Raw genomic sequence first — 27,996 nt, forward strand, 5'->3', positions numbered from 1 at the left:
TCATTTTTGTTTATTTTATTTGTCACTTTGGCTGTTTTTGTTCATCTTGATGCTGATTTGATTGTTTTTTACTTTGTTTTAGTCATTTTTTTGCTTATTTTTTTCATGTTTTTGTCCATTTGTGTACGAGTTAGGCCATTATGCTGTGAGGCTGATGACATCTGATCTCAGGTGTTAATCTGACACATGAAGCTGATTTAAGCCGACGTTCTGACAAAGATGTGACATATTCAGACTGGACCTGAGATGAAGCAGCGTTAAACCCACTGGCAGTTGTTGAATATGATTTTATTTGATGAACTCAACATGATTATCTGTTAAAAATGACCAACATAAATCTTCAATCCCCTGTTTTTCAGCTCATATGAAAAGTACGGTGAATTAAAAGCACTGGTAGTGTGACGTCATGACGGTGGTTCTGTTCAGACTGAATGTGTGTTCTTTGTGGACGTTAGCGACGATGAAAACTCCTCCAGGTCTGTCTTCAGTTTCGAAGCTTCGGGTCGATCCTGAGGCTTCGCCGACAGCATCGACTTAATGATGCGACTCTGAAAATACAAAACACAAAGAACATTAGGATATGAGTGAGAGAAATAAATAACAGTGCATCATCAGAAACTGACACAAACCTGCATCAGCTACAACAACTGGACCAACGGAGGTTCATTTAAGTCCCTGAATTAACAGTTTTTCATTAAAGCTTCGACTAAAAACATGATTTTTATGATTCTGAATGTTCACAGAGGATTAAATGTAGAATAAAAGGCTAGAAAATACCGATTATTCTGCCTAAATGCACAGATTTCGTCTCTTATATTACAACATCACAACAATAATTCAGCATTTATTTATGTATATTTCTGTTAATTGTCATATTGATAATATTTGTCTGTTGCATATTGTACTTAACTGCTGTTGTAATTGTGTTTTATAGATAGATAGATAGATAGATAGATAGATAGATAGATAGATAGATAGATGCTAATACAAGCTAACTACCTAAATTAGCCTTTCGTTATTGTCAGAACTTAATGTTTCCATATACATTCACACAAATTTCACTAAAAATATTAAAAACCTACACATTAACTTACAAAATCTGAAAATTAAGATGAATAAACTTAAAATTACATTACTGGCACAACTGGATGTCGACATAAAACCTTTCTGTTAGCTTAAAAACAGCTAGTTGTCACACCTGCTGCCAGACGCTAGTCTGGTTTTGTCTGTTCTTTGTGTTTTTGTTTGTCACGTCCTGTTTTATTTTGTTAAGTCTTCCCTCATGTGTCTTGTCTGTCGTCTTTACTTCCTGTTTCCCGTTCATCCTGACCTCTGTCCTGATTACCTGTCTCCGCCCTGATTTGCTCCACCTGTGTCTAGTTGTCTTCCCTCCCTTTTGTGTATTTAAACCCTGTCCCTTCCCCCTGTCAGTCGCCAGTTTGTAACTCTTGTAGTTCTTACCAGCGTCTTGACCTCGTTTGTTCGTTTGCCTGCCTGTGTATGACCTGTTTCCGTCCCTGACCTCCCTTTGCTTTTCCCTAGTCGGGAAAAACACCCCTAACACCGCTCGGGGAGACGGGCTGTCGCCCTCGATCCGGAGGACGAATCAGAGGAGGATATCTCCAACTATTATCCTCAAGATTCTGTCATTGATCATTATTTTTCACCTGTGTGTGATAAATAAAACTTTTGAACTATATTTTTGGCGTTTGAGTTCTGCATTTGGATTCTGTGTTTGTACTAGCACCATTACACTAGTATTGAAAGTAGCATTAGCTAGCATTAGCTAAAATGAGCTACACAGTCACTTAAACAGCAAAATCTGCAAGATGGTTAATGTTAATATAATCTGAAAATATGACTGAGTGATGGATAGACAGAGCTATATGTTTATGTGTATATTAAAAACATTATATATGTACACACACACACACACACACCTGGTTTTGGTGCCAGACTTTGATTAATTATCAGAATATCCATAAACAGACGATAACTAATCCATTCAGTGTTGCAGCTCAGCCTTTATGTCTTCAAAATGACAGTTTTTCATCGTAAACAGCAGCTAAATACTGTTTATTTTTGCACAAATTCACCTGTAAGTCTGAACAGTTTTAATTCGTTTTTAGAGCAGGTTTGCTAATTTTTATTAGTTTTCGTTATTTTCTAAATGCTTAGTTTTAGTATTAGTTTTGGTTTTTTCATATCTTTTCTCTTCTTCTCTGTCGTATTCAAATAAATCCCAGACAGGACTCTGCTGCTTTAACTTTAGTCTGCATGTTTCCAGGTAGAGTGGGGACCAGAAGACGACTAAACGACAAGTGAACACAGGTGACGGACCGTGAAGTGTCGTACGGTGACACCAGCTAAAATTGCTAGAGTGAAATAAATCGCTTTCATATCAATCCGACATTGACAAAGACGAAAATGAAGGGAATTTTATCCATAATTTTTATTTAGTTTTATAAACACACAAAACAGTTTCAGTTAGTTATCGTTTTTTCTTTAAATTATAGTTTTATTTATTTCAGTTAACGAAAATGTTTTTTCAGTTCTAGTTTTTGTCATTTCGTTAGTTTTCGTTAACGATAATAAACTTGCTAAGTGCAATGGTTAATGTACAAACCAAAACAAACCATTCATTCATTCATTCAGTAAATCAGTGTTTGCTCACATACCTCATGTGGGAAATTTTGCAAAAATTTTTGAGGGAGTTTCTGGTCTCTAGCGTCGTCCCACAGCTGGAAATGAAACAGGAGAAGAACAGCTGAAAGGTAACAGATGCAGAACAGAGCCACTGTTGAACTGGACCTTAAACTCACCGCCTGGCGTTCGTGGCCCGTTTGCATGTTCCAAAGCAGCTCGAAGAAAATCAGCCCCAACGCAAATATGTCCACTTTCCTGTCGTACGTGGTCTTCTTGTTTTTCTGTGGGTGAAACATCAGGACATGTATGAAGGTTTCCGCTCACAGACAGTCTGTCATCAAACAGAAGGTTCAGCTTCAGGACGGAACCTCTCACTTGTTCGGGCGCCATGTACGACGGCGTTCCTTTGTAAACCGTTCTCTCTATCAGGTTCTCAGCGTCGTCGTCGTTCTCCACAGTGACCAAACCGAAGTCGCCGATCTTCACTTCCCCGTCACGACCAAACATGATGTTAGCGGGCTGAACAGGAAGATGAGATAAAAGAAGATAAGATACTTTACTGTCATTACACAAAATGTACAATGACATTTAGGTGCACTATTAGGATGCAGACTCATAAATAGTAACAGTAATAAATAGTAATAATAACTATAAAAATATATAATAAAAACTAAATATGCATCACTCACATATCAACATCCATTCATTCATTTCCTCAGAAGAAAATAATCAAAAACGAAGAAAAAAAGAAAAATGAGCAAAAATTACTGAATTAATTAATAAAATTTACAAAATCCTCAAAATGAAGAACAAAAATTAATATAATACACAAAAATGAACCAAAAAAATTAACATGTTAAAAAAGGTAACAAAAATGACAAAAGAAGAAATTAGACTCACAATAAACAAAAATGACCAAAATTATCAACAGACCAAATAAATACAACTAAAATAATGTGCAAAATCTATACAGATAAAAAATAATAAAAAAATTAAAAATTAAAAAAACTCATTTTTGATATTTTTGTTGAATATTTTGGTAAAAAAAAATTAAATAAAAATGAGTAGTTTCTACAAAACAGACTCTTGTTTTAATGCATTTAAGGGGAATTAACCATTATTTCTATGTCATCTTCATCATCTTCATCACAGCTGAAGGTTTTAACCCTAACTGGACGCAGACGTACAGGCGGTCCGGTCTTTGTTCCTGGCTCTTGTGGAACCCGGTCTCACCTTCAGGTCTCGGTGGATCAGCTTGTGGGCGTGGACGTACTCGACCCCGCTGACCATCTGCCCGGCCACCCCCAGACCCTCGTCCCTCCTCCTGGAGTCCCGCAGAGCTTTCTTCACGTTCTGGGTGTTCCTCTCATCGATCCACACTCGGAGGGTTTTGCTGTCGCACAGTTCCATCTGAATGTAGAGGAACTTCACCGACGGAGAGCCTGTAGATCTGCAGACACACGTAACCACGGCGACAGGCAGGCGTTAAACCAGGAGAGTTCAGGTTCCACATTCAGACCAGTATGATCTGAAGTGGGTCAGAACCAGTCAAATAACAACACAATAAACTAGAAATATAAACAATGACAAATACAACATTTTTTTCTTGGTTTTCATGCAAAAAAATAAAATTACATGAAAATGTTCATATTTACAAACTATCCTTTCACCAAAAAAATGTGAATAATCTGAACAATTCTGATAAATTGAGACATAATATTGTTTAAATTACACTTATTTTTCTTGTTTAAGTTCAGTTTGTTCATGTTATTTACATTTTTTAAAGGATAGTTTGTGGATGTAAACATTTTCATAATGTCACTTTCACACTGAACTGAGAAGAAAATGTGTAGTTATTATTATTTCTAGGTTCTCATGTTATTATTTGACTTCAGATCACTTTGGTCTGAATGTGGAACATGAACTAAACTAAGTTCAACACTGTTTACAGTTATTATTATCAGTGTCATTTTAACACTAAAGGGCAGGACTGGACTCAGATGACCTCTAGGCTGTATCTATCTATCTATCTATCTATCTATCTATCTATCTATCTATCTATCTATCTATCTATCTATCTATCTATCTATCTATCTATCTATCTATCTATCTATCTATATATTATGTATTACTATATCTTATGTATGTGTGTGTGCGTATGTGTATATGTATGTATGTATGTGTGTGTGTGTGGTGGTCCCGTAGACCCCCCCAGTGGTCCCCAGTGGTCCTTACAGGTCCTTACAGGTCCTTACTGGTCCTAATTGGTCCTTACAGGTCCTAACTGGTCCATACAGGTCCTTACAGGTCCTTACTGGTCCATACTGGTCCACTGGTCCTTACAGGTCCTTACTGGTCCTAATTGGTCCTTACTGGTCCATACTGGTCCACTGGTCCTTACAGGTCCTTACAGGTCCTAATTGGTCCTTACAGGTCCTTACTGGTCCTTACAGGTCCTAATTGGTCCTTACAGGTCCTAATTGGTCCTTACAGGTCCTTACTGGTCCTTACAGGTCCTAATTGGTCCTTACAGGTCCTAATTGGTCCTTACAGGTCCATACTGGTCCTTACTGGTCCATACAGGTCCTTACTGGTCCATACTGGTCCATACTGGTCCACTGGTCCTTACAGGTCCTTACTGGTCCTTACAGGTTCTTACTGGTCCTTACTGGTCCTTACAGGTCCTTACAGGTCCTTACAGGTCCTTACAGGTCCTTACTGGTCCTTACAGGTCCTTACTGGTCTTTACTGGTCCTTACAGGTCCTTACAGGTCCTTACTGGTCCTTACAGGTCCTTACTGGTCCTTACAGGTCCTTACTGGTCCTTACAGGTCCTTAAAGGTCCTTACTGGTCCTTACAGGTCCTTACAGGTCCTTACTGGTCCTTACAGGTCCTTACTGGTCCTTACAGGTCCTTACAGGTCCTTACTGGTCCTTACAGGTCCTTACAGGTCCTTACAGGTCCTTACTGGTCCTTACTGGTCCTTACAGGTCCTTACTGGTCCATACTGGTCCATACTGGTCCACTGGTCCTTACAGGTCCTTACTGGTCCTTACAGGTTCTTACTGGTCCTTACTGGTCCTTACAGGTCCTTACAGGTCCTTACTGGTCCTTACAGGTCCTTACTGGTCCATACTGGTCCATACTGGTCCACTGGTCCTTACAGGTCCTTACTGGTCCTTACAGGTCCTTACTGGTCCTTACAGGTCCTTACAGGTCCTTACTGGTCCACTGGTCCTTACAGGTCCTTACAGGTTCTTACTGGTCCTTACTGGTCTATACTGGTCCTTACAGGTCCTTACTGGTCCTTACAGGCCCTTACAGGTCCTTACAGGTCCTTACAGGCCCTTACAGGTCCTTACAGGTCCTTACTGGTCCTTACAGGTCCTTACTGGTCCTTACAGGTCCTTACAGGTCCTTACTGGTCCTTACAGGTCCTTACTGGTCCATACTGGTCCATACTGGTCCACTGGTCCTTACAGGTCCTTACTGGTCCTTACAGGTCCTTACTGGTCCTTACAGGTCCTTACTGGTCCTTACAGGTCCTTACAGGTCCTTACTGGGACGTGCTGCCGCTGTCTCCTGACACGTCCCACTGGTACTGGGTGTCCTCCATCCAGCAGTGGTAATAACAGACGATGTTCTGGTGGCGCAGTTTGGACAGAGCCCCCACCTCACGCAGAGACTTCCTGAACAAAATGAAAACCACTCATTTAGGACATTTGTATTTTTATGGCACTGTTTCAGGAGGGGAACGGTTTTTAACGATACTGGTGTGAACCAGTTTTAATTAAAGTACAACCTTTAACTGGACCTTTCACTCACTCTTTGCAGCGGACGATCTTGACGGCGCAATCCATGTTCGCCAGTTTGTGTCTGGCCTTGAAAACTTGACCGAAGGCTCCTTTACCCAGACACTCGATGCAGTCGTAGTCAATCACAAACCTGTTCAGAGCAGACACACACACACACACACACCCCACACACACACACACACACACACACACACACTGGACACTTCAGGTTCTAAAACACTGGTTCCATCCTTTTTTTACTCCTGACTCCATTTTAACGTCACTAATTTCTGGTGACCCCAGACATTTTTTTTTTTTTTGCTAAAATTAATTTGTTTTTGATCCTGTAATACACAGGTGTCAAACCTGCATATTCCAAAAATGTTTACATTTACAGACTAACCTTTTACAAAAAATGTGAACAACCTGAAATTTCTTTGGAGAAGTATGTAGAATTGTACCAATATTCTGCCTGTTACTGAATGTTTGGTGTCTTTGTAGATCTGATCCACAACGCACATGCAGAAATGAAAAGTCGAGGCAGAATATTGTTAAAATTGCACTGATTTTTCTTGAGAAATTTCAGTTTTATCAGGTTATTTACATCTTTTTTGTTTTGATACTTTATAAAAGTAAGTATTTTCATAATTTAACGGGTTTTTTTTGCACTAAAACAAAGAGAAAAATTTGCAGTTGTCATTATTTATAGGTTATTGTTTTTATTTGACTGGTCCGGCCCGCTGCAGATCAAATCTGGCTGAATGTGGAACCTGAAAGAACATAAGTTTGAGAGCCCTGACCTCGAACCAAAAATAATAATAATGTGAACCAATGTTGGTGTTAATCACTGACATATGACAGGAGGAAAAAAAAAAAAAAACTAATACAATTTTACATAGAATATTAAAAAAAATATTTTGTCTGTTTTTTGCATCAAAAAAATCTTGTTTGTTAAATTGTTAAAAACAATCCAGATTTTAAAAAGGGTTAAAATATGACAGTTATTGAGTATTTGGTATTTTTTGTTTATGGCTCAAAATAAGTTAAAACCCAACTGTATGAATCATATTTTGTTGTTACTACGGTTCTGCGCAGAGAACGTGTTCTAGGAGGTTAAAGGTCATCAGACACTGAAGGGTTAATGAGGCGTCGGTTTCAAACCTGGAGGAGGCCGAAGGACTGGACGGTTTCTCTGGTCTGTCTTTCTTCTCACTTAAATTGGGCATCACATCCTTTAAGAACAGAAAAAAACAGGATTTAACACTTAAAAAAAACAAACACATTAAATATTCACTCACATCCACGTAAACGTGGTCACCTCTTTACTTTTGCAGACGTTTCCGAAATTAGCTGCGATTCTACGGAAAATGAAGAAAAGACGAATGAGGCGAAATATTTCAGATCCAGATCCAGATCCATATCCAGATTCAGATTCAGATTCAGATCTCACCTGATTCTCGGTTTCACATCTGGACTTTGAGCCTGAAAGAAAAAAAGAAAAGAACATGAGCAACTGGATTCAAGGAAACAATCAAATTTAGTCTTTTTTTGTTTTGTTTTGTTTTAAATGAATTTTGTTTAACTTTAAAAAAAAAATGTTTTCAAGTCACTTTCATTTTGGTTCTTTTTTTTAATTATTGATTTATTTTGAATATGGATATGATACAAGCTTCCTGATTACTACTATTTGACTTTTTTGCACAACATAATATAGAAACGAAAATTCAAAGAAGCATAAAATAATGATACACGCAAAAAGAAAAGAAAAAAAAAGTCATACTTGAAAATGTCATATCAGTACCGTACTCTTGTATGTTTTGTCTGTCTTGTGTGTCACTTCCTGTTTTATTTTGTTAATCCTCCTCTTGTGTCATGTCTGGTGTCTTTGCTTCCTCTCCCTGATTGTTTCACCTGTGTTGATTACCTGTCTCCGCCCTGATTTGTTCCACCTGTGTCTCATTGTCTTCCCTCCCTTCTGTGTATATAAGCCCTGTGTTTTCCCCTGTCCTGTGCCAGTTCATATTCCTTCCTTGTGTTGTGATTACCTACCAGCGATTCCCTGAACCTGTTCGTCTGCCTGTCTGTTCGTTCCTGACCCGGTTTGTTCCTCGTTTTCTGAGCCTGCCTGATCCCCATTGGTACCTCTGCCTGATTCTGCTACACTGGTTTTTGACTTTCTGCCTGGACTCACGGTTTGTGCTTTTGCTTTTTCCCCATGTACCGTTGCCTGTTTTTTGGATCTCCTGTGTATGACCTGGTCTGTCCCCTGACATTTCTCTGCTTGTTTTTAGTCGGGTTCCCCTCGTGTGCTCCCGACCCGGGCAGAGAGCTCCCCTTACTGGATTCGGACGTCGTGACGAATTCACGCTGTCTAACCTGCGAGGATTCTCTAAAGAAACCTTTTTGTGAACTGTTAATTCTGTCCGTGTTTAATAAACACTCATTAACTTTATTCCCGTCTGTTGGTTGTGCATTTGGGTCCAAGTCTTGTGTCTCTGGTTCTAACAGAAAAGGAGACAGAAAAAGCATAGCATAGAATTTTTTTGATGTCGTTTTCATTTTGTTAAAGTCATTTTCATTTGTTCTTATTATTATACATCATTTGTATTTGGTTTAGTTTTTCATATTTGTTTTCATTTGTTTCGTACTTTACATCAGTATGATTTTGTTTTTCTTTTATTTTTCACTTGATTTTAATGCCTTATTTATTTATTTGACATTATTTCATTTTGTTCTTTTTTTTTTTTTACATTGTTTTCATTTTGTTTAGTTGTTTAACTTTTTTCCTTCATTTTTATATTGTTTTCATTCTGTTTTTGTTTTTTTTTAAACTGTCTTTTTCTGTTTTTTTTCCCCCGTTCTTTTCATCATGTTTTGTCTTTTACGTTGCTTTTTGTCTTAAAAATAAAGAAAATAAATGATAAATCACTAAATCAGAGCCAGGGATATTTTCTTTGTTATGCATTTTACTAATAATTTTAATGTACAAATAAGGGTTTGGTTTCTTTAACTTTAAGAATCAGCCTTTTACCTGATTTATAGAGACACTTAAACATGTTACAGATCCATTCTGTGTTCGTGTTCATGTTTTCTGCTTGTATCAGTTACATCAAACTAAACGTCTGTAAGTTCAATGGATACAAACCAACCTGGTTTTTGAAGTTCAGAGAATCACTAAAGACCACTGAGTCACTGCTGGGTGGGTTTTTACCATCTTTATTATTTGACCTGTTGGAAAAATACAACAAAAAAAAGTCACATTTTGGCAAAAACCTGGGAATTAGTCGTAGATAGGCTGAGACTTACGGCGGCGGTGGCGGAGGCGTGGACACTCTGGCCGACGCGTCATGGTCATCAGATACACCTGAGTGGAGGGATACCTGGAAGAACCACAGCATCATCATCATTATTAAATACGATATTAACATTTTACACTAAAATACAGAAAAAATACACTATAATATAACAAAAGATGCAAACAAGACACTAAAATATAATAAAATACACTAAAAAATAAAAAGAAATACACTAAAATACATTACAATGCACTAAAATATACCCAAAAAAATGCTACAGTAAACACAAAAATATACAAAACATACAAAAAAATACATTAAAATGCACTAACATTAACAAAAAGTATACTATAATACACTAAAAAAGAAATATGCTAAAATACTGCATACTGAAATATAAAATACTCAAAACATACATTTACATAAAGATACACTAAAATATAAAAAGAAATTTGCTGAAGCAGACACTAAAATACACAAAACATACATTAAAATGCACTATAATACACTGAAAATAAAAAAGAAATATGCTAAAATACATTAACATACACAAAAATACACTGAAATATAGAAGAAATTTGCTGAAGCAGACACAAAACACACATTGAAATGCACTAAAATATACCAAAAACATATTATAATACACTAAAAATAAAATGTTAACATACCCAAAAATACATTCATTAAAATATATTTAAAAATATGCTGAAGTAAACACTAAACTATACAAAACACACATTAAAATGCACTAAAATATATCAAAAACATACTATAATACACTAAAAATAAAATATGCAACATACCCCAAAAATACACTAATATACATTTAAAAAATACGCTAAAGTAGACACTAAAATACACAAAACACACATTAAAATGCACTACATACTATAATACACTGAAAATAAAAAAGAATTAAACTAGAATACACATAAATACACCAAAAATATAGTACACAAAAAATGACACAAACTCCGTAACAAACTGAACTGTTGGTTCTAATTAAAGCCTTTATTCAGACACTCCTGTTTTTCTTTCGACGTATACTCATGTATCATCTGCGTATCGACAGAACACATTCTGTTTCATAGACGTGTCCCTGAACGCCTCACGGTACCTTACTGTCCCAGTCGGACTGCTCCTGGAGCTCCGCCCACGCCAGCGCGGCCGCCTTCTGCTTGGCCTCTTTGATGTTCTTCCCCTCAGCCACCGGATAATCCTTATTATTGATCACCAACTTGTAGAAGAATCTGTTTGGGCAGAGTCCACACGGTCACCTCTGTGGGGGGGGTTGTTTATTTATTTATTCTGGTGGGTTTTTACAGTTTGGAACTCACCGTGGAGTGTGAGCTGGTCCCAGCTTCTTCTCCAGGACGTAGTCGGGGGTGCGTTTGGTTTTCTGACAGTAGTGGTTAACGATTCCGACGTAATTAGTGTCTGTAAAACCTTCGTCTTCAGTCGTTGCGCTCGAGCTCTGAGTCTTTTCACTGAAACCCCCCCGACAAAAACAACAAAATAAAAGCCGATTAAGACCAATCAAACCCTCAGACCTCCACGGGGATTGGAACCATTTTTATTTTTATGACGCACGTCCATAAATTCACCTTTTTAAGGCATTTGTAAACAACATAAAACTCAAATGTTCAGGGTAAACTCAACTTTATGTCAAATCAGTGGAAAACGTCACAGATCTGTTTTAAAGGTGGGGTAGGAGAGGTTTTCCTTCAGCATTTTTTACAATATTTTATTTATTTATTTATTTCGAACATGCAAAGAAACATAATAAAACAAAACGAAGCAGATTAAGATAAAAACAAAATAACATATAAATGAACAGAATCTATCTTCAAGTATGTGCAAGTCGGAATTTTGCTCATTGCCTCGAATATTTTGTTTGTTTTTCTGTGATAATTTTGTTTATTTTCCAAATGTTTTTGTTCATTTTCTAAATGATTGTGTACATTTTTTGTTCATTTTCTAGATGGTTTTTATGTGTTTTCTTGATAACTTTGTTCATTTTTTATTTAGGTTTACCAAAGTGTGACCAGAAATATGAACCAAATTTTCAAGAAAATGAGCAAATAATGAACAAAGAGATTTAGAAAATGAACAAAAACATTTGAGAAATGAACAAATAAACAAAATAATCACAGAAAATTTGAAACAAATAAAATGTTCAAGACAAAGAGCAGTTAGTCTAAAAATGAACATAAACAAAAGACAATTCCACATGTTATTTTATTCATATATTCTAGAAGTTTAGTGAAGCTCAGACTTAAACCTGTTTTAACATAAAGATTAGATAGATAGATAGATAGATAGATAGATAGATAGATAGATAGATAGATAGATAGATAGATAGATAGATAGATAGATAGATAGATAGATAGATAGATAAACATGTGAACTGACCAAACATCTGGAAACGTCTGCCTGGTTTCGTCCTTGTGTTGATTTGATTCGACACCATCACTTCCATCTCCATCGGAGGTCTGGAACACAAATAATCACAAATATCAATTAATGAATTAATAAGAGGACGTTTGAGGTGGACGTTCACAGCAGAACAACTGTTAAAACCAGACGAAAACACAACAACAGGAGACATTCAAAGTGAAATATAGTCCGAAAAAAACCTCTCAACGTTTGAAAGTGTCTTTGTTTCCTCACGTCCGCATTGAAAAAGAATTACGACAAAATAAAAATAAATTAATAAAAGACAAAACAGTCACGACACCAGAAAAAATGTATCTATTTTCTCTGGTAAAACTCTTAATATCACTGGAGTTGTCAAAATTCCCAGGGGACTCAAACACAGCAGCTGCTCTGTGTTTAATCACAGTTTCATTATTTATTATTTGATTATGACTCTTATTTCTATATTGAAATTTCAGATATAAAACAGATAATTCTCACTTTATTCTTGTAATATTAAAATGTTTTTTCTAGAATTATGAGTTTATTCTCATAATATTTAGATTTTTTCCCCATCAAAACTGACTTTATACTCAAAGTATTAAAGTATTAATACTTTTTTCATCTAAATTTGACTTTATTTTTCGAATTTTATGACTTTTTTCCCCTAAAAATATGATTTAATTCAGAAACTAATGAGACTTTATGAAAATTTGACATTTCCTAAGATTTTACAACTTTATTCTAGTTATATTCTGACTTATTCTCTAAATATGACTTTATTGTCCCTCACGGAGGGAATGACCCGGCTCTCGGAGGAGAATAAAAAAACCAGGGAGACTGTCCTCGACCTTCAGGCCCGCAGCATGAGGGATAACCTCGTGTTTGCGGGAATACCAGAAGAGGAGGAAGAAGACCCCGAGGCCACCGTGAAAAGCTTCATGAAAGCCCACCTGAAGCTACCGGAGGAAGCCGTGAACAACATCTCCTTTCACCGCGTTCACCGCATAGGAGGGAAACGACCCGGCGCCCGCCGGCCCCGACCGATCGTTGCAAAGTTCGTAAATTACAAACAGAAAGAGCAGGTGAAGTCCCAGGGCCGAAAGCTGAGAGGAAAAGATTTCAGCGTCAACGATCAGTTTCCGAAGGAGATCTTGGACCGACGCCGGGTTTTGTTTCCAATCCGCCGTAAATTCATGACGGAAGGCTGCAGAGCGGTTATCGCGGTGGATAAACTGTTTGTCAACGGTCAGTTATACCGGGACCAGAACACCACCCCTTGGCTCTACTAATAAGGTGAAGTATAAGTTTACTCACATATACACGGACTTAAGGTAATAAGGGACTGAACTAACATTAATGCCAATGGAAACCAATGACATGTCACCAATGCACTGCCTGTCTCCACGTCACACGCACAACGGCGATGTGTTTTTTTCTCTTTTTATTTTATGTATCTCTGTCACTCCCACTCCCCTTTCCTTTCACTTTTTCTTTCCCTCACATTTTCATGTGTAAGGACAACCTCACGTTATATGCATGTTTTAACCAGAACAGAGGTAGATGGATGTTAGAAAATACATGGATGCACAGTAGCATGTCTCCACAGCCCACACAACACACACACTTATCGCATGTGGGACTTCAACACATCTGCATGCATCAGATATAACTAACGCAAATCAGATCATGGGTACACTGAAGTTTGTCTCCTGGAATGTGCATGGAGCTGGTACCAGGGTGAAGAGAACCAAGATTTTCAGTCAACTGCAGGATTTAAAGGCAGATATTGTCTTACTACAGGAAACTCACTTATCACAGACATCTGTAGACACACTTCATACAGCACAGTTTCCACATGTATACTCAGCATGTTTCAATTCGAGGCAGAGAGGCGTGGCAACCCTCATCAGCAGAAGATTAAACTTTGACATTGACAGCATAATCACAGATCCAGAGGGCAGATTTATTATAGTTAAATTATCAATTCAAAATGTTAAGTTATGTATTGCAAACTTATATGGACCAAATGTTGACGACCCCTCCTTTTTTCACTCCGTTTTCACATCACTCTATGATCACTCAGATTGCACATTCATTATTGGAGGGGACTTCAACACAGTTCTGGACCCAGGAGCTGACAGGCTGAGTCCCACTGGAAATATCAGACATGACCAATCCTCAGAAGTTGTTAAACAATACATGACAGATTTTGGTCTTTGCGATGCTTGGCGCTCTCACCATCCCCTTGTCAGGGAATACACCTTCTTCTCCTCAGTCCACCACTCTTATTCTAGATTAGATTACTTCCTTACTAGCAGCTCACTGATGAGTGATATATCTGAAACCAAAATTCATCCTATCACCGTCAGCGACCATGCACCAGTGTCACTCACTCTGGTTAATAAGAACATCAAGCCACCAACTCGTAACTGGAGATTTAATACATCATTACTTAAAGATCCTGAATTCATCAGCTACTTTAAAAGAGAATGGTCCGAATACATAGAAAACAACGAGTTACCAGGAACATCAGCGTGTGTCCTCTGGGAGGCGGGAAAGGCAGTAATGCATGGGAAAATAATCTCCTTCTCTCATAAGAAAAAGAAAGAGACCTCAAAAATATTGGAGCTAGAAGGTAAAATTAAATCATTAGAGGAGGCCTACTCTGCCACGCACCACCACAGGAGTTGCCCTGTGGTGGTGGGGTGGGGGGGCTCCGGGTTGGGCCTGGGTCGGTGGCCGGCATCCCCCGGGTCAGGTGGCTGGGCTGGTCGGGGGTGGGCGGGGTGCGGTACCTGGGGTCTGGGTGCTGCCCCTCCCGGGGTGGGGGGGAGCCCGGCATGCGCCGGGGTGTCTGGGCTGGCCTGGACTTGCCGCTGCGGGGGTGGGCGGGTGCGTGCCCCGGTGTCTGGCTGGTGCTTGGGAGTCCTGGGGTGGGGGAGTGTGTGTGTGTGTGTGTGTGTGTGTGTGGGTGGGTGGATGGGTGTGTGTGTGTGTGTGTGTGTGTGTGTGAGAGAGAGAGAGAGAGAGAGAGAGAGAGAGAGAATGTGTGTGAGTGTGTGTGTGCACGCGTTTGTGTGTAGGGGTGGGTGGGTCGGTGTGTGTTGGTGTGTGTGAACGAGTGCTCATGTGTGCATTAGAGTATGAATGAGGGATTGTGTGTGCAAGTCTGTGTGTGCGGGTGTGTGGGGGAGCTGATGGAGCAGGTGTGTGGGTGTGGATGTACATGTATGTTTGGTGAATGAGGGAGGGTTGTGGTGTGATGGCGGTGGGGGAGGGGGACTGCAGGTGTGCCTGGGGGGTTGTGGGGGGTGGGGGGCATCGATGGGGGTTCTCTCGGGGTGCGGTGGTGGGGTGCGGCCGTGGTGGTGATTGGGACCTGGGGCGGGCGCGCTGGTCGCTGGGTCTCGTGCTGCGGGGTGGCACTGTGCCGGTGATCGCTGCATCCCTAGTGCATGTAAGACTGGGGAGGTGTGGAGTGTGGTGGGTCCCCGCGCCTGTTTGGGGGCTTTGGGGTGGCTGGTCCCAGGTCCGTGCTCCCTCGACTGCATAGGATGATTGAGTGCGTGAGTGGTCTCTGGGGGGGGGTGGCTTTCTGGCTGCGGTCGTTGGGTGCCCGGGGTCTCTGGGCTACCCCACTCCTTGGCGGCCCCTGCCTGGGGACGGGTACTGGGGAACGGGGGTGCCGAATGCCGGCTGGCTCGTCTTCTGGGAGGAAACTTCCTCCCAGTCATACCATCCCCAACCCCTCACCTCCCCACCCCCCTCACACAAAGCACGTAGGGTCTTGGGGAGGGTGCACATCCCTAGGGGGTACGGCAGGGGGGTCACTAAAACGGCCTCCCTCTGTGGTACCCTGGGGTGGCTAACTCTTCAATTTTAATTACACCCACCCACAACACAACACACAGAAACACTAACACCACACATTCACTTTTGGGGGGCGGGCTGCGTGGCGCCTGGTGGGCGGTGCCGTGCCGGTGGGTGAGGCTGCCTGTGTGGTGTCGCCCTCAGTGGTGCGCAGTTATGCTCCTCAATTTTAATTGCTTGCATACACACCTCACACTTCAAAACACTGATAGGTGGGGAGGCGAGGGGGAGGGGGGGTCTTCCCACACCCCTGTTTCCTGGACGCCGTCTGGGGCGGGGGGCCCCGGGGGGGGGGGGGGGGGGGGGGGGGGGCTGGAACATTGGCTTGGGGCTCACCTGGCTGCATTGCTGGGGGGTTGCCGCCCTCGGATGAAGGATGTGTGCGCATGGGAATTGTGGTCGGGGGGGGGCGCTGGGCTAGCCGCTCTCTTGCCCGCCGCAGGTCGTGTTGGGACCAGGAAAGATGTGTGTATGCGGGCATCGGGGGTGTGGCGGTTGCTGGTGGGGTGGTGGACCGCGGTGGGGTTCCTGGCGGCTGGTGTTGCCGCCCTGGGCTGCGGTTGGTGCTGGGGCTGCGCTCGGGTGCCGCGCCTTTGGGGGACTCACAGTGCTGCTGCTCACTGCTGGGGGGAGCGGCACTCCGGATACACGTGTCTGGTGTGTGCAGGTGGGTGGGAGGGGCTGTTGATGGATGTGGGTACATGTGTGGGTATGTGTGTACATGTAGATGTGTACGTGTGGGCGTGCATGTGGGTAGGTGGGTGTATGGGCATGGGTGGAGGTGTTTGTGGGTGTGTGTGTGTGTGTGTGTGTGTGTGAATGGTCGAACATGTGGGATGGGTGGTGTGTATGTCTGGGAGTCAGTGGGTGTGTGTGCATATGCTTGTGCGGGTGAGTGAGGGACTGGGGTGTGTATGGGGTTTGGGGGTTGGGCTTGGTGGGATGGGGAGGTGGGCCTCTGGGCCCCCAGGGCGCTTGGCTGTGGCATCGGGGTGCGCACTGGCCTGCAGCGAGTGGCGGTCTGGGCCGGCCTGGCCGCCCGGTGTGCTGGGTGGGACCCCTGCCCGGGGAGATGGGTGGCTCCTGGGCTCGTGGGGCTCGGGGCCGGCGCCTTGCCTGCCCCTGGGTGGCCAGCCCCCGGCGGGGGGGTGGCGGCTGGCGTCCCTGGCCTCCTGGGGCCTGTGCTCGGCTGCTGTGGGGCCTCTGGTGGGGGGCCTCCCTCGACCATCTTCGGGGCAGGCACACTGTTGCCTCTCGGGGGGGGGCGGGCTGGATCCCCCCTCTCTGTGGTGTCTGCTGGATGGCCGGGCCTTGGGGCCCTCTTGGTCGGTCCCTGATCCTTGGAGGGAGTGCGGTTGCATGTGTGTGTTCTTCACCTCAGTCTGTTTGCCTGGTTCACTCTGTCACAGCAGATGAATGTGAACAAGTGATGTTGTGTGGATTTGTTTCTGGTGTTATTTGTGTGAACATGGTATACGATATTTTGTTCATGCTTTCTTTTCTCATATTCATCATTTAATAGGTCTTATGTATGTTATTGTATTTTTTTGTAGTTTTATTTTGTTTTGTTTTGTTTTCTCTTTCTTCTGCCCAGTTTACTCAGTTCTGGTTGTAGTTACTGTTACCATTATAATTATCACCATGATTGTTACTGTTTGTATTGTTGATACTTCCTTGTGAGGGTCTTTGCCACCTTCTTCTCTCTTGCTCTCTCCCCTTCACCCCCCCCCAGGTCAGGTCTGGCATCGAAATGTGGTTCAACAAAACGCATAATAAACACAGTAGATTATCAAGGGGAGCTTCATATACTTTATGAAGTTACCCTTGGCAAAGCAAATTTGTTCAGCACCAAAAGACAGCCAGACTACCATTCTGCTGTTAGGATGCTGGACAAGACAAGGGGAAAAAAATAAATAAATAAATACATAAATAAATAAATATGACTTTATCTACATTCCCACAGTCGACCCTTTATTCAATTATTATTAGTATTCACTTAAACTGTTTATTGTAGATGATTTTAATCCATTTTTCTCTATAATCAGGACTTTATTCTCCAACTGTTCAGACTTTTTTCTTTAAATATGACATTTCTCCTGATTTTCCATCTGTATTCATGTACCGTATTTTCTGCACTATAAGGTGCACTTAAAAGCCTTTAATTTTCTCAAAAATCGACAGTGCGCCTTTTAACCCAGTGCGCCTTATGTGTGCACTGAGTTCCAAAATCTGTAAAAATGTTGTTGTGCGATTTTAGTAAGCGCTCCGCTTGATTGACTGTTGGACCATTTCCCGCCGACATAGGGACATAATACCTACACTACGTACGCTGGCAGCGATAAACCAATTAGAGAACATTACGTAAAGCTACGTACAGTAGGTACACTTACCTCTGCCACGCCTCCGGTAGGTAGGTATACTGTACTACCGGTATGCTGCAAAACAACATTTGTTTGGCTAAGGACCCCCAAAAATGGCATCAGCGAAGAGACATGCTTACGAGGCACAATTCAAACTACAGGCTATCAGTTACGCGGTTGTAAATGGGAATAGAGCAGCCGCGAGAGAATTCAAAATCAATGAATCTATGGTTTGGAAGTGGAGGAAGCAGGAGAATGAATTGCGCCAAGTTAAGAAGACAAAACAGAGTTTCCGCGGGAACAAGGCGAGGTGGCCAGAGTTGGAAGACCAACTTGAACAATGGATTCTTGAACAAAGAACAGCCGGGAGAAGCGTCTCTACAGTCACCATTCGACTGAAGGCAGTAACGATAGCACAAGACATGAAGATCGAACACTTTCAAGGAGGTCCGTCTTGGTGCTTTCGTTTTATGAAAAGGCGCCATCTCGCCATCCGCGCAAGGACTACCGTGGCGCAGCAACTGCCAGCAGATTACAAAGAAAAGCTGACCATCTTCCGCACCTACTGCAGCAACAAGATTACCGACAGAAAGATCCAGCCCAACCACATCACCGACATGGATGAGGTCCCTCTCACTTTTGACATCCCCGTGAACCATACTGTGGAGAAAAAGGGGACCAGCACGGTATCCATACGCACCATGGGGCATGAGAAGTCGGCTTTCACTGTTACTCTTGGTTGCCACGGTAATGGACAGAAACTACCACCTATGGTCATTTTTAAGAGGAAGACGCTGCCAAAAGAAAAGTTCCCAGCCGGAGTCATCGTTAAGGCCAATCAAAAGGGCTGGATGGACGAGGAGAAAATGAGAGAGTGGCTGAGAGAGGTGTATGTAAAGAGACCGGATGGTTTTTTCCACGCATCACCGTCTCTGTTGATCGGCGACTCCATGCGCACCCATATCACCGCTACTGTGAAAAACCAAGTGAAGCAAATGAATTCGGAGCTTGCCATCATTCCGGGAGGATTAACAAAAGAAGTCCAGCCGCTGGACACTGGTGTAAACAGGGCGTTCAAAGTGAAGTTGCGAGCGTCATGGGAGCGATGGATGAGAGATGGCGAACACACCTTTACTAAGATTGGGAGGCGGCGCCGGGCAAGTTACGCCACCATATGTGAATGGATTGTGGATGCCTGGGCTAAGGTATCTGCTTTGACTGTTGTCCGAGCTTTCGCGAAAGCCGGCATCATCGCTGAACAGCCACCCGGCAACGAGACTGACTCCGACAATGATGAGAGGGAACCCGGCATGTCTGATGGCGAAATGGCGCAGCTGTTCAATTCAGATACAGAAGATGAGGACTTTGATGGATTTGTGACAAAAGATTGATCAAAAAATAATGTGTGTATTTTTAAATACGTAGTAGAATAAAGTTCAACCAAACTCACTGTTTTGCTTCCGTAACCTTATTTTAGCATGCACCTTACAATCCGGTGCGCCTTATGGTGCGCAAAATACGGTATTTTAAACCCTGTTTGTCCTTATTTTAAACCTTTTTTTCCTCTAAATCTGAGTTTTTTTCCATGTAATCGTCCTCTGTAGCGGCGGCGGCGGGCCTCACCTCGGTGGTTTTATTTCCACAGATCTCCTGGTACACCAGCTTGGCCGCCTCCTCCTTGGCTTCCTTCTTGGTTTTCCCGGTGGCGGTTGGATATTCTTTATCTCCGACCACGAAGCTGCAGCATCTACGAGCACAGATGAATGAACCGAAGGTCAGAGCGGTGACGGTCCGCCGTGAACGGACCCATGTGACGGCGGGTCTTACTGCGTGGCGTTGACCGGGCCCATCCTGATCGACTCCACCGGCCGGATCGACACCCGCCGCTTCTGACCCAACTCGTTGAGCCAGCACACGAAGTTGGTCTGGACCAGGGGGGGCGAAGGATCCACCGAAGGTTCAGTCTGTGGAGATGAAAACCGGACTAAGGGAAACCAGGACCAGAGACCAAATAAGACACAAAATATGAAACAAGATGAAACTAAATCAAAAATAAGAAACAAGAAGAAAAGGAAGAAACAAAACAAAAAAGATGAAAGAAAATGAAAAATATGAAACAAGACAAAAAATATGAAACAAGACAAAGGGAAACCAGGACAAGAGACGAAATAAGACGCAAAATATGAAATAAAATGAAAAAGAAGAAAAAGACGAAACAAGACGGAAAAGAAGAAAAATATGAAAGAAGACAAAATAAGACGCAAAATATGAAACAAAACGAAAAAGAAGAAACAAAACGGAAAAGACAAAGACAAGACGGAAAAGAAGAAACAAAACAAAAAAAGACGAAAACAAGACAGAAAAGAAGAAAAATATGAAACAAGACAAAATAAGACGCAAAATATGAAACAAGACGAAACAAAACGAAAAAGATGAAACAAGACGAAAAAAAGACGCAACGAGGTGAAAAAGACAAAACAAAAAGAAAAAGACGCAACAAGACGAAAAAGATGAAACAAGATGAAAAACACAAAGGAAGATGAAAAATATGAAAGGACAAAAAAGATGAAACAAAACAAAAAAGACAAAATGAAAAAGAAGACAAAACAAGATGAAATATATGAAAAAAGACAAAAAAGATGCAAAATGCAACAAAAGGAAAAGATGCAACAGGATGAAACTTCAAACCAGTACGAGTTAAACAGTCCTGTCCACGGCAGCACATGCACATATACGGTCTGTATATAAGTATAATATACATGCACATATACAGTCTGTACATAAGTATAATATACATGCACATATACAGTCTGTATATAAGTATAATATACATGCACATATACGGTCTGTATATAAGTATAATATACATGCACATATACAGTCTGTATATAAGTATAATATACATGCACATATACAGTCTGTATATAAGTATAATATACATGCACATATACGGTCTGTATGTAAGTATAATATACATGCACATATACGGTCTGTATATAAGTATAATATACATGCACATATACGGTCTGTATATAAGTATAATATACATGCACATATACAGTCTGTATATAAGTATAATATACATGCACATATACAGTCTGTATATAAGTATAATATACATGCACATATACGGTCTGTATATAAGTATAATATACATGCACATATACAGTCTGTATATAAGTATAATATACATGCACATATACAGTCTGTATATAAGTATAATATACATGCACATATACGGTCTGTATATAAGTATAATATACATGCACATATACGGTCTGTATATAAGTATAATATACATGCACATATACGGTCTGTATATAAGTATAATATACATGCACATATACGGTCTGTATATAAGTATAATATACATGCACATATACGGTCTGTATATAAGTATAATATACATGCACATATAAGTATAATATACATGCACATATACGGTCTGTATATAAGTATAATATACATGCACATATACAGTCTGTACGTAAGTATAATATACATGCACATATACAGTCTGTACATAAGTATAATATACATGCACATATACAGTCTGTATATAAGTATAATATACATGCACATATACAGTCTGTATATAAGTATAATATACATGCACATATACAGTCTGTATATAAGTATAATATACATGCACATATGGTCTGTATATAAGTATAATATACATGCACATATACGGTCTGTATATAAGTATAATATACATGCACATATAAGTATAATATACATGCACATATACGGTCTGTATATAAGTATAATATACATGCACATATACAGTCTGTACGTAAGTATAATATACATGCACATATACAGTCTGTACATAAGTATAATATACATGCACATATACAGTCTGTATATAAGTATAATATACATGCACATATACAGTCTGTACGTAAGTATAATATACATGCACATATACAGTCTGTATATAAGTATAATATACATGCACATATACAGTCTGTATATAAGTATAATATACATGCACATATACAGTCTGTATATAAGTATAATATACATGCACATATACACATACATGCACATATACGGTCTGTACATAAGTATAATATACATGCACATATACGGTCTGTATATAAGTATAACATACATGCACATATATGGTCTGTATATAAGTATAATATACATGGACATATATGGTCTGTACATAAGTATAATATACATGCACATATACGGTCTGTATGTAAGTGTATAAACATATGTATATAATGTCTATAGCTCTACTGTGATGTAATGATCTCACAGGTTCCGTCGGTTCCTCTGTAAAACATTCCAGGGCCAGTTTGGCTGCGTTCTGTCGGGCTTCCTTCTTGTTCTTTCCAACGCCGTCAGGATACACTTTACCGTTGAGGACGGCTCTGACGGTAAACCTGAGGAAACCAGACCAAAATGGAAGAAAAACAGACACGATGGAGGTGGAATTAATACGACATGAGAGTCCGAATCAACAAATACCACGATAAAAGGTCCAGTCATCAGTGAAGGCTGAAGAAACCAGACCATGTGGTTTAAAGGCAGAGTAAATCAACCTGAACTCTGGGATTATTATGGGATGTAGTTGGTCGACTTCAGCGGTGGTGTGATCCTTTCAGACCAGGAGCAGAGATACAAGGGTCAATGGAAGACCCCACCATGACAACTAGGGGTGTTAGAAAATATCGGTTCTGCAATATATCGCGATATTTCATTTCACAATACTGTATCGATATTTGTAGGTCTTTATTCAAATGCAGATATTGTTGGCCACTGATCTGCCTAGGCGGAGGTCTGCGCTCTCTGAGTGTTTTTCTAGTTTATTTATTGATTGTTGATGTGGTATGACTGTTTTTGTGCAGCAGGGACCGCATTTTAATAAAAACGTCTAGAAAATGAACAAAAAATGTACAAAATCCTTTAGAAAATGAACAAAAACATTTGGAAAATAAACAAAATTATCCCAGAAAAGCAGACAAAATATTCCAGGCTATCTATCTATCTATCTATCTATCTATCTATCTATCTATCTATCTATCTATCTATCTATCTATCTATCTATCTATCTATCTATCTATCTATCTATCTATCTATCTATCTATCTATCTATCTATCTATCTATCTATCTATCTATCTATCTATCCATTAAAGTTGTGAAGTCCAGCATTTAATTAAACAGAATAAATGAGCATGAATAAATAGAAAAATATGTGACAACAGACAAAAAGAAAACACTGTAAAAGATTTGACCATGTGAAAGATATAACATAGTGAAATGTGTAATGTACAATAATAATAATAACAATGTAATGTAATACATAGTGTAATGTAGTGAAAAAGAAAAAAAAGATGCAAGATTAAAAAAAAAAAAAAAATGCTACAAGACGAATAGATGGAACAAAACAAAACAAAACAATGCAACAAGATGAATAAAGCCAGAAACTACTTCAGACTGTTGTGCTGAACTCTGCTCCCTGCTGAAAACGGCATCGCCAGCAGCTGCTGAAAACAGCTCCCCTTTCCTAAGTCAGCCATGAAGAGGACACAGTGCACCAAATTCACCCTGTCACACCAGAATAACCCCCAATGTGAAGCGCCGAAGTCATTTCACTCCTTTAGCTTCACAAGCTAATTCTGATGGGGGATGCAGTTTTCGGCAATGTCTGGTGCCGAACAGGTCCAGAGGATGGCTTCATCAGTTCTGAACAGTGACTCCCATCCTTTACCAGCTGAATTCCAGCTCCTTTCCTCTGGACGGAGGTTCTTAGTCCCAGGTGCAGGACACAGCGTTTATAAAAACAGCTTTGTTCCTGTCGCCGTCACTGAGCTCAAGAAGAAATAGTGACATTGCACTTTACTAACTTATTTTAGTTATTTATCCCATTTCTTTGCTCAATTTATTATTATTGTGACTTCAAATTTTTAAATTTTATGTTCTTATGCTGGTTTTTATCCCAGATTGTTCTTATCTTTTCTGGTTTTATTGTGTTTTATCGCATCTTGTTTTTATTTATTTGATCTTATTTATTTATTTTATTCTTTAACTTCTATACTGATGAATGGTGGAACACTGAGCACTTTTTGTCTTTTTGTTTTGTCTGTAAGCGTGATCAAGTACCTGTCTAACATGTTCAATGTATGTACTGTTGTAATACCAAAGAATTCACCTAGACCGCAAAACAAATCTACCTACGGGTACAAATAAAGTAACCTTGACCTTGAACCTTGACCTTGAATTCTGCTCCCTGCTGAAAACTACATCCCCAGCCACGGGTGATGTCGTTTTCGGCAGTATCTGTTTTTATTGTTATATATTTGTGTGTTGTGTATCTAAGATTTAACTTTAGACAGTTTTATATACCTTACAGTTTGTGCATTCTTTAACATTAAACAGATAAAAAAACATAACTGCAGTATCTTACAATGTTATTAATTACTTAATTGCTACACAGGTACACTGTAAAAAAACAAAACAAAACAAAACAAAACAAAAAAACCCCGTAAAAAACAGTAATACTCCGGCAGCAGGGGTGCCGAAAAAATACTGTTAAGTAATGGAAAATAAGCATCTCACAAAAATAGGGTAATTTTCTGTAATTAAAATACAGTTTTTTACCCTAACTTTACATGAGATTTGTCATATTTTTTTTTTACTTTTTAATGTTTAATAAAGAATATTTACATGTGCTAAAACAATCAAATTACCTATAAATATACATATAAATAATGTTCAATGAGACTCAGTTGTCCAATCCACTGATTAAAACTGTATTTGGACAGTTTATCAGTGCTTATACAAGTTATACATTCACAAAAATACATTTATTCAACAGTTTTGTTGTGAAACCTCCTGTAATTACACAAGATATTTGTCAGTTAACAAAACAAGTCTGGTTCAACTGACAGAACAAATACTTCTTTTACGGGGAATTGTCAGTAAATTTATCTGGTTTTATTTATTTATTTAATTTTTTTTTTTTACAGTATTAAACTTTAAATTAACAGTTTAATCTCATAAATAGAACAGAAATATTTGTGAAATTATTATACATTCTGTGAAAAACGAAAAAAATTCTTTTAAAACATTTAAATTTTTTGGTTATTCACAGTTACAGCTTTTTCGTGTTATTTTACATGTAAAATCACAGTCCATTTTTGTACTTTCATTGATATTTTCCTGTATCTTAAAAATACAGGAAAAATCTTAAAAAAAAACAAACAAAAAAAAAAACTATAAAAATTCTGTTAAATTACAGATTTTTTCTTTTTTTTTTTTTTTTTTTTAGTGTATGATGGTGTTAAGAGGTGGAATAATTCACTGTTAATGTCATACCCTACAGTCAGAAAGGAGAAAAAAGTTGTGACAGGGTGAATTTGGTGCACATTGTCCTCTTCATGGTCAATTTGAGAAGGGGGGGCAGTTTTCGGCAGGGAGCAGAATTCAGCACAACAGAGACCACGTGACTCCTCTCCAGGTAAAACATCCAACACTATCATAAAAATAAAAAACTGAACATGAGCAAACACTACGACAGCGTATTAGGGCCACATACGAAAAAAAAAAACCAAAAAAAACCCAAAAACGCTTGTCACCACGAGAACAAAGTCATTATTTAACGAGAATAAAGTCGTAGTTTAAAAAAAAAAAGTCATTACTTAACGAGAATAAAGTCGCTAATTAATGAGAATAAAGTCGTACTTTTATGAGATTAAACTCGTAATATTTTGAAAATTCGACAGTTTCTGGCTTTACGGCGAAGGCGGTAAGTGAAGCAGAAACTTTCCCTTGTGTTGGACTGAAACACTCTCCGTAGAATCCCCACAGTTTGTTCAGAAACACAAACCCTCTGTGTTTAGTCCTGTGGTGTTTCCACTGATAACCCTACAGATGAACACTGCAGCAGTTTCTCCTCCACAAAAGTAGCAATTTACTACAAATCAGTTCAGTTTTTACAACAGACCCAAATAATAATAATAATAATGATAATAACAATAATAATAATAATAATAATAATAATAATAATAATAATAATAATAATAAACTTTATTTGTATAGCACCTTTCATACAGAAATTGTAGCCCAAAGTGCTTCACATTGATTGAAAAAATACAATATTAAAATACATTAAGATTTGATTATACATCAAGAAATAAAATGAAATTTGAGAGAAACACAATAAAATAAAAATAAAAACAGCGCACATTAAAATATTTGATTATGCATAGAATTTTTGAAGTGCAAGAAATAAGATGAAATTTGAAATACAATAAAATAAAAAATAAAAACAGAAATACAATAAAATAAAATAAAAATAAAAAACCGCACATTCCTGGTTCCTGAATTGTGACCCCATTTTTATCTCCTTTCAAAGGCTAATGAGAATAAAAATGTTTTTAATTTGGTTTTAAATCTATTCAGTGAACTGGCTTCTCTAATGTCTTTTGGAATTATATTCCATAACTTTGGTGCATAGTTAGTAAAGGCTGCGTCCCCCATTTTCTTTGTAATATTTCTGGGAGTCGCTAGTAACCCTGCGTTTGATGACCTCAGTGTTCTAGTTTGTACATAACTGATCAGTGAGTTTGCAATGTAACTTGGTCCGGTTCCATTTAGAGCTTTATACGTGAGGAGTAGTATCTGAAAATCAGTTCTGTAGGTTACCGGTAGCCAGTGCAGGGAAACCAACACTGGAGTAATGTGCTCTCTCTTCTTGGTTTTGGTGAATAACCTAGCTGCAGAGTTGTGAATCAGCTGAAGTCTGTCTGTGCTGCTTTTTGGGAGACCTGTAAGGAGTGCATTACAGTAGTCCAGTCTGCTGGAGATAAAAGCATGGACCAGTTTTTCAGCATCCTTTCCATTTATAACTGGCATTACTTTGGCTATGTTTCTGAGGTGGAAGAATGTGCAAACTCTCTACAAAGTCCTCAGACTAATGTGTTGATAGAGGACAGACTAATGACAGCAGAACTTCACTAAATGTTCACAGTTCTACATCAATAGGTACAACTTCTCATTATATTATGACTTTATTCTCGTTTGACAAGCGGTTTTTTTTTTTTTTTCTTATGTGGCCCTAAAACGCCGTCGTAAAACACAGCTTAACTTCTACCTGTGGATTAACCCCAAAGCCCACAGACGGATTCAGCCTGGTCCTAAAAGCACAGGTCTGATGTTCAAAGAAATGTGAATGAATGAAAAGAAGGAAAATGAGCAGAATAAGAGTTCAACCTGAAACCAGCAGGATGATAAATATTTAATAAATATGGAGTACAGATCTAATGACAGGAGGCTGAATATGTTACCATGTCATTTATCCTCACAGTAAAACCTGCAGGGCTTAGTAAAACCCACCACAGACCGGATCCACTCACGTCTTACTGTGATCAGGTCCCGCGGATCCCACGTCCTCAAAGCGCAGCTCCACGCGCTTCTTCTGCGCAAACTCATTTAATTTCGCCATATAATTAACCGTATCCATCATAAACGACTACAAATACACAAACAACACCACATACAGGGCCAGCAGATCTACCCCGGCCTCATCTGGCTTCCACGTCCTCCTACCGCCTTCAGTTTCGATTCACTCGAAAGTTCTATTTTTGATATAAAA

The 27,996-nt window shown here is 39.7% G+C and overlaps 1 protein-coding gene across 4 annotated transcripts; it reads right to left on the reverse strand.

Moving 5' to 3' along the window:
- Positions 1-65: 65 nt before the first annotated feature.
- Positions 66-27,976, reverse strand: LOC115434643 (interferon-induced, double-stranded RNA-activated protein kinase-like). 4 transcript variants are annotated; one of them, XM_030156688.1, is made up of 19 exons: positions 27,758-27,974; positions 22,656-22,782; positions 20,213-20,349; positions 20,009-20,132; positions 12,150-12,229; positions 11,075-11,224; positions 10,855-10,987; positions 9,748-9,821; positions 9,591-9,669; positions 7,892-7,923; positions 7,760-7,799; positions 7,603-7,673; positions 6,473-6,592; positions 6,208-6,336; positions 3,880-4,096; positions 3,022-3,165; positions 2,823-2,927; positions 2,679-2,741; positions 69-548 (listed from the first exon to the last, which is right to left on the reverse strand). In XM_030156688.1, the coding sequence occupies exons 1-19, from the start codon at positions 27,865-27,867 to the stop codon at positions 423-425; spliced, it is 2,061 nt and encodes a 686-aa protein (XP_030012548.1). In that variant the 5' UTR covers positions 27,868-27,974; the 3' UTR covers positions 69-422. The 4 variants fall into 4 exon arrangements, with proteins under 4 accessions (XP_030012547.1, XP_030012546.1, XP_030012548.1 ...); XM_030156687.1 differs by having other exon boundaries at positions 66-548; positions 2,679-2,927; positions 9,754-9,821; positions 27,758-27,975; XM_030156686.1 differs by having other exon boundaries at positions 66-548; positions 2,679-2,927; positions 27,758-27,975.
- Between the last annotated feature and the right edge of the window lie 20 nt (positions 27,977-27,996).

The sequence above is a fragment of the Sphaeramia orbicularis genome, chromosome 15 (genome assembly GCF_902148855.1).
Source record: "Sphaeramia orbicularis chromosome 15, fSphaOr1.1, whole genome shotgun sequence".
NCBI classification, from domain to species: Eukaryota; Metazoa; Chordata; class Actinopteri; order Kurtiformes; family Apogonidae; genus Sphaeramia; species Sphaeramia orbicularis.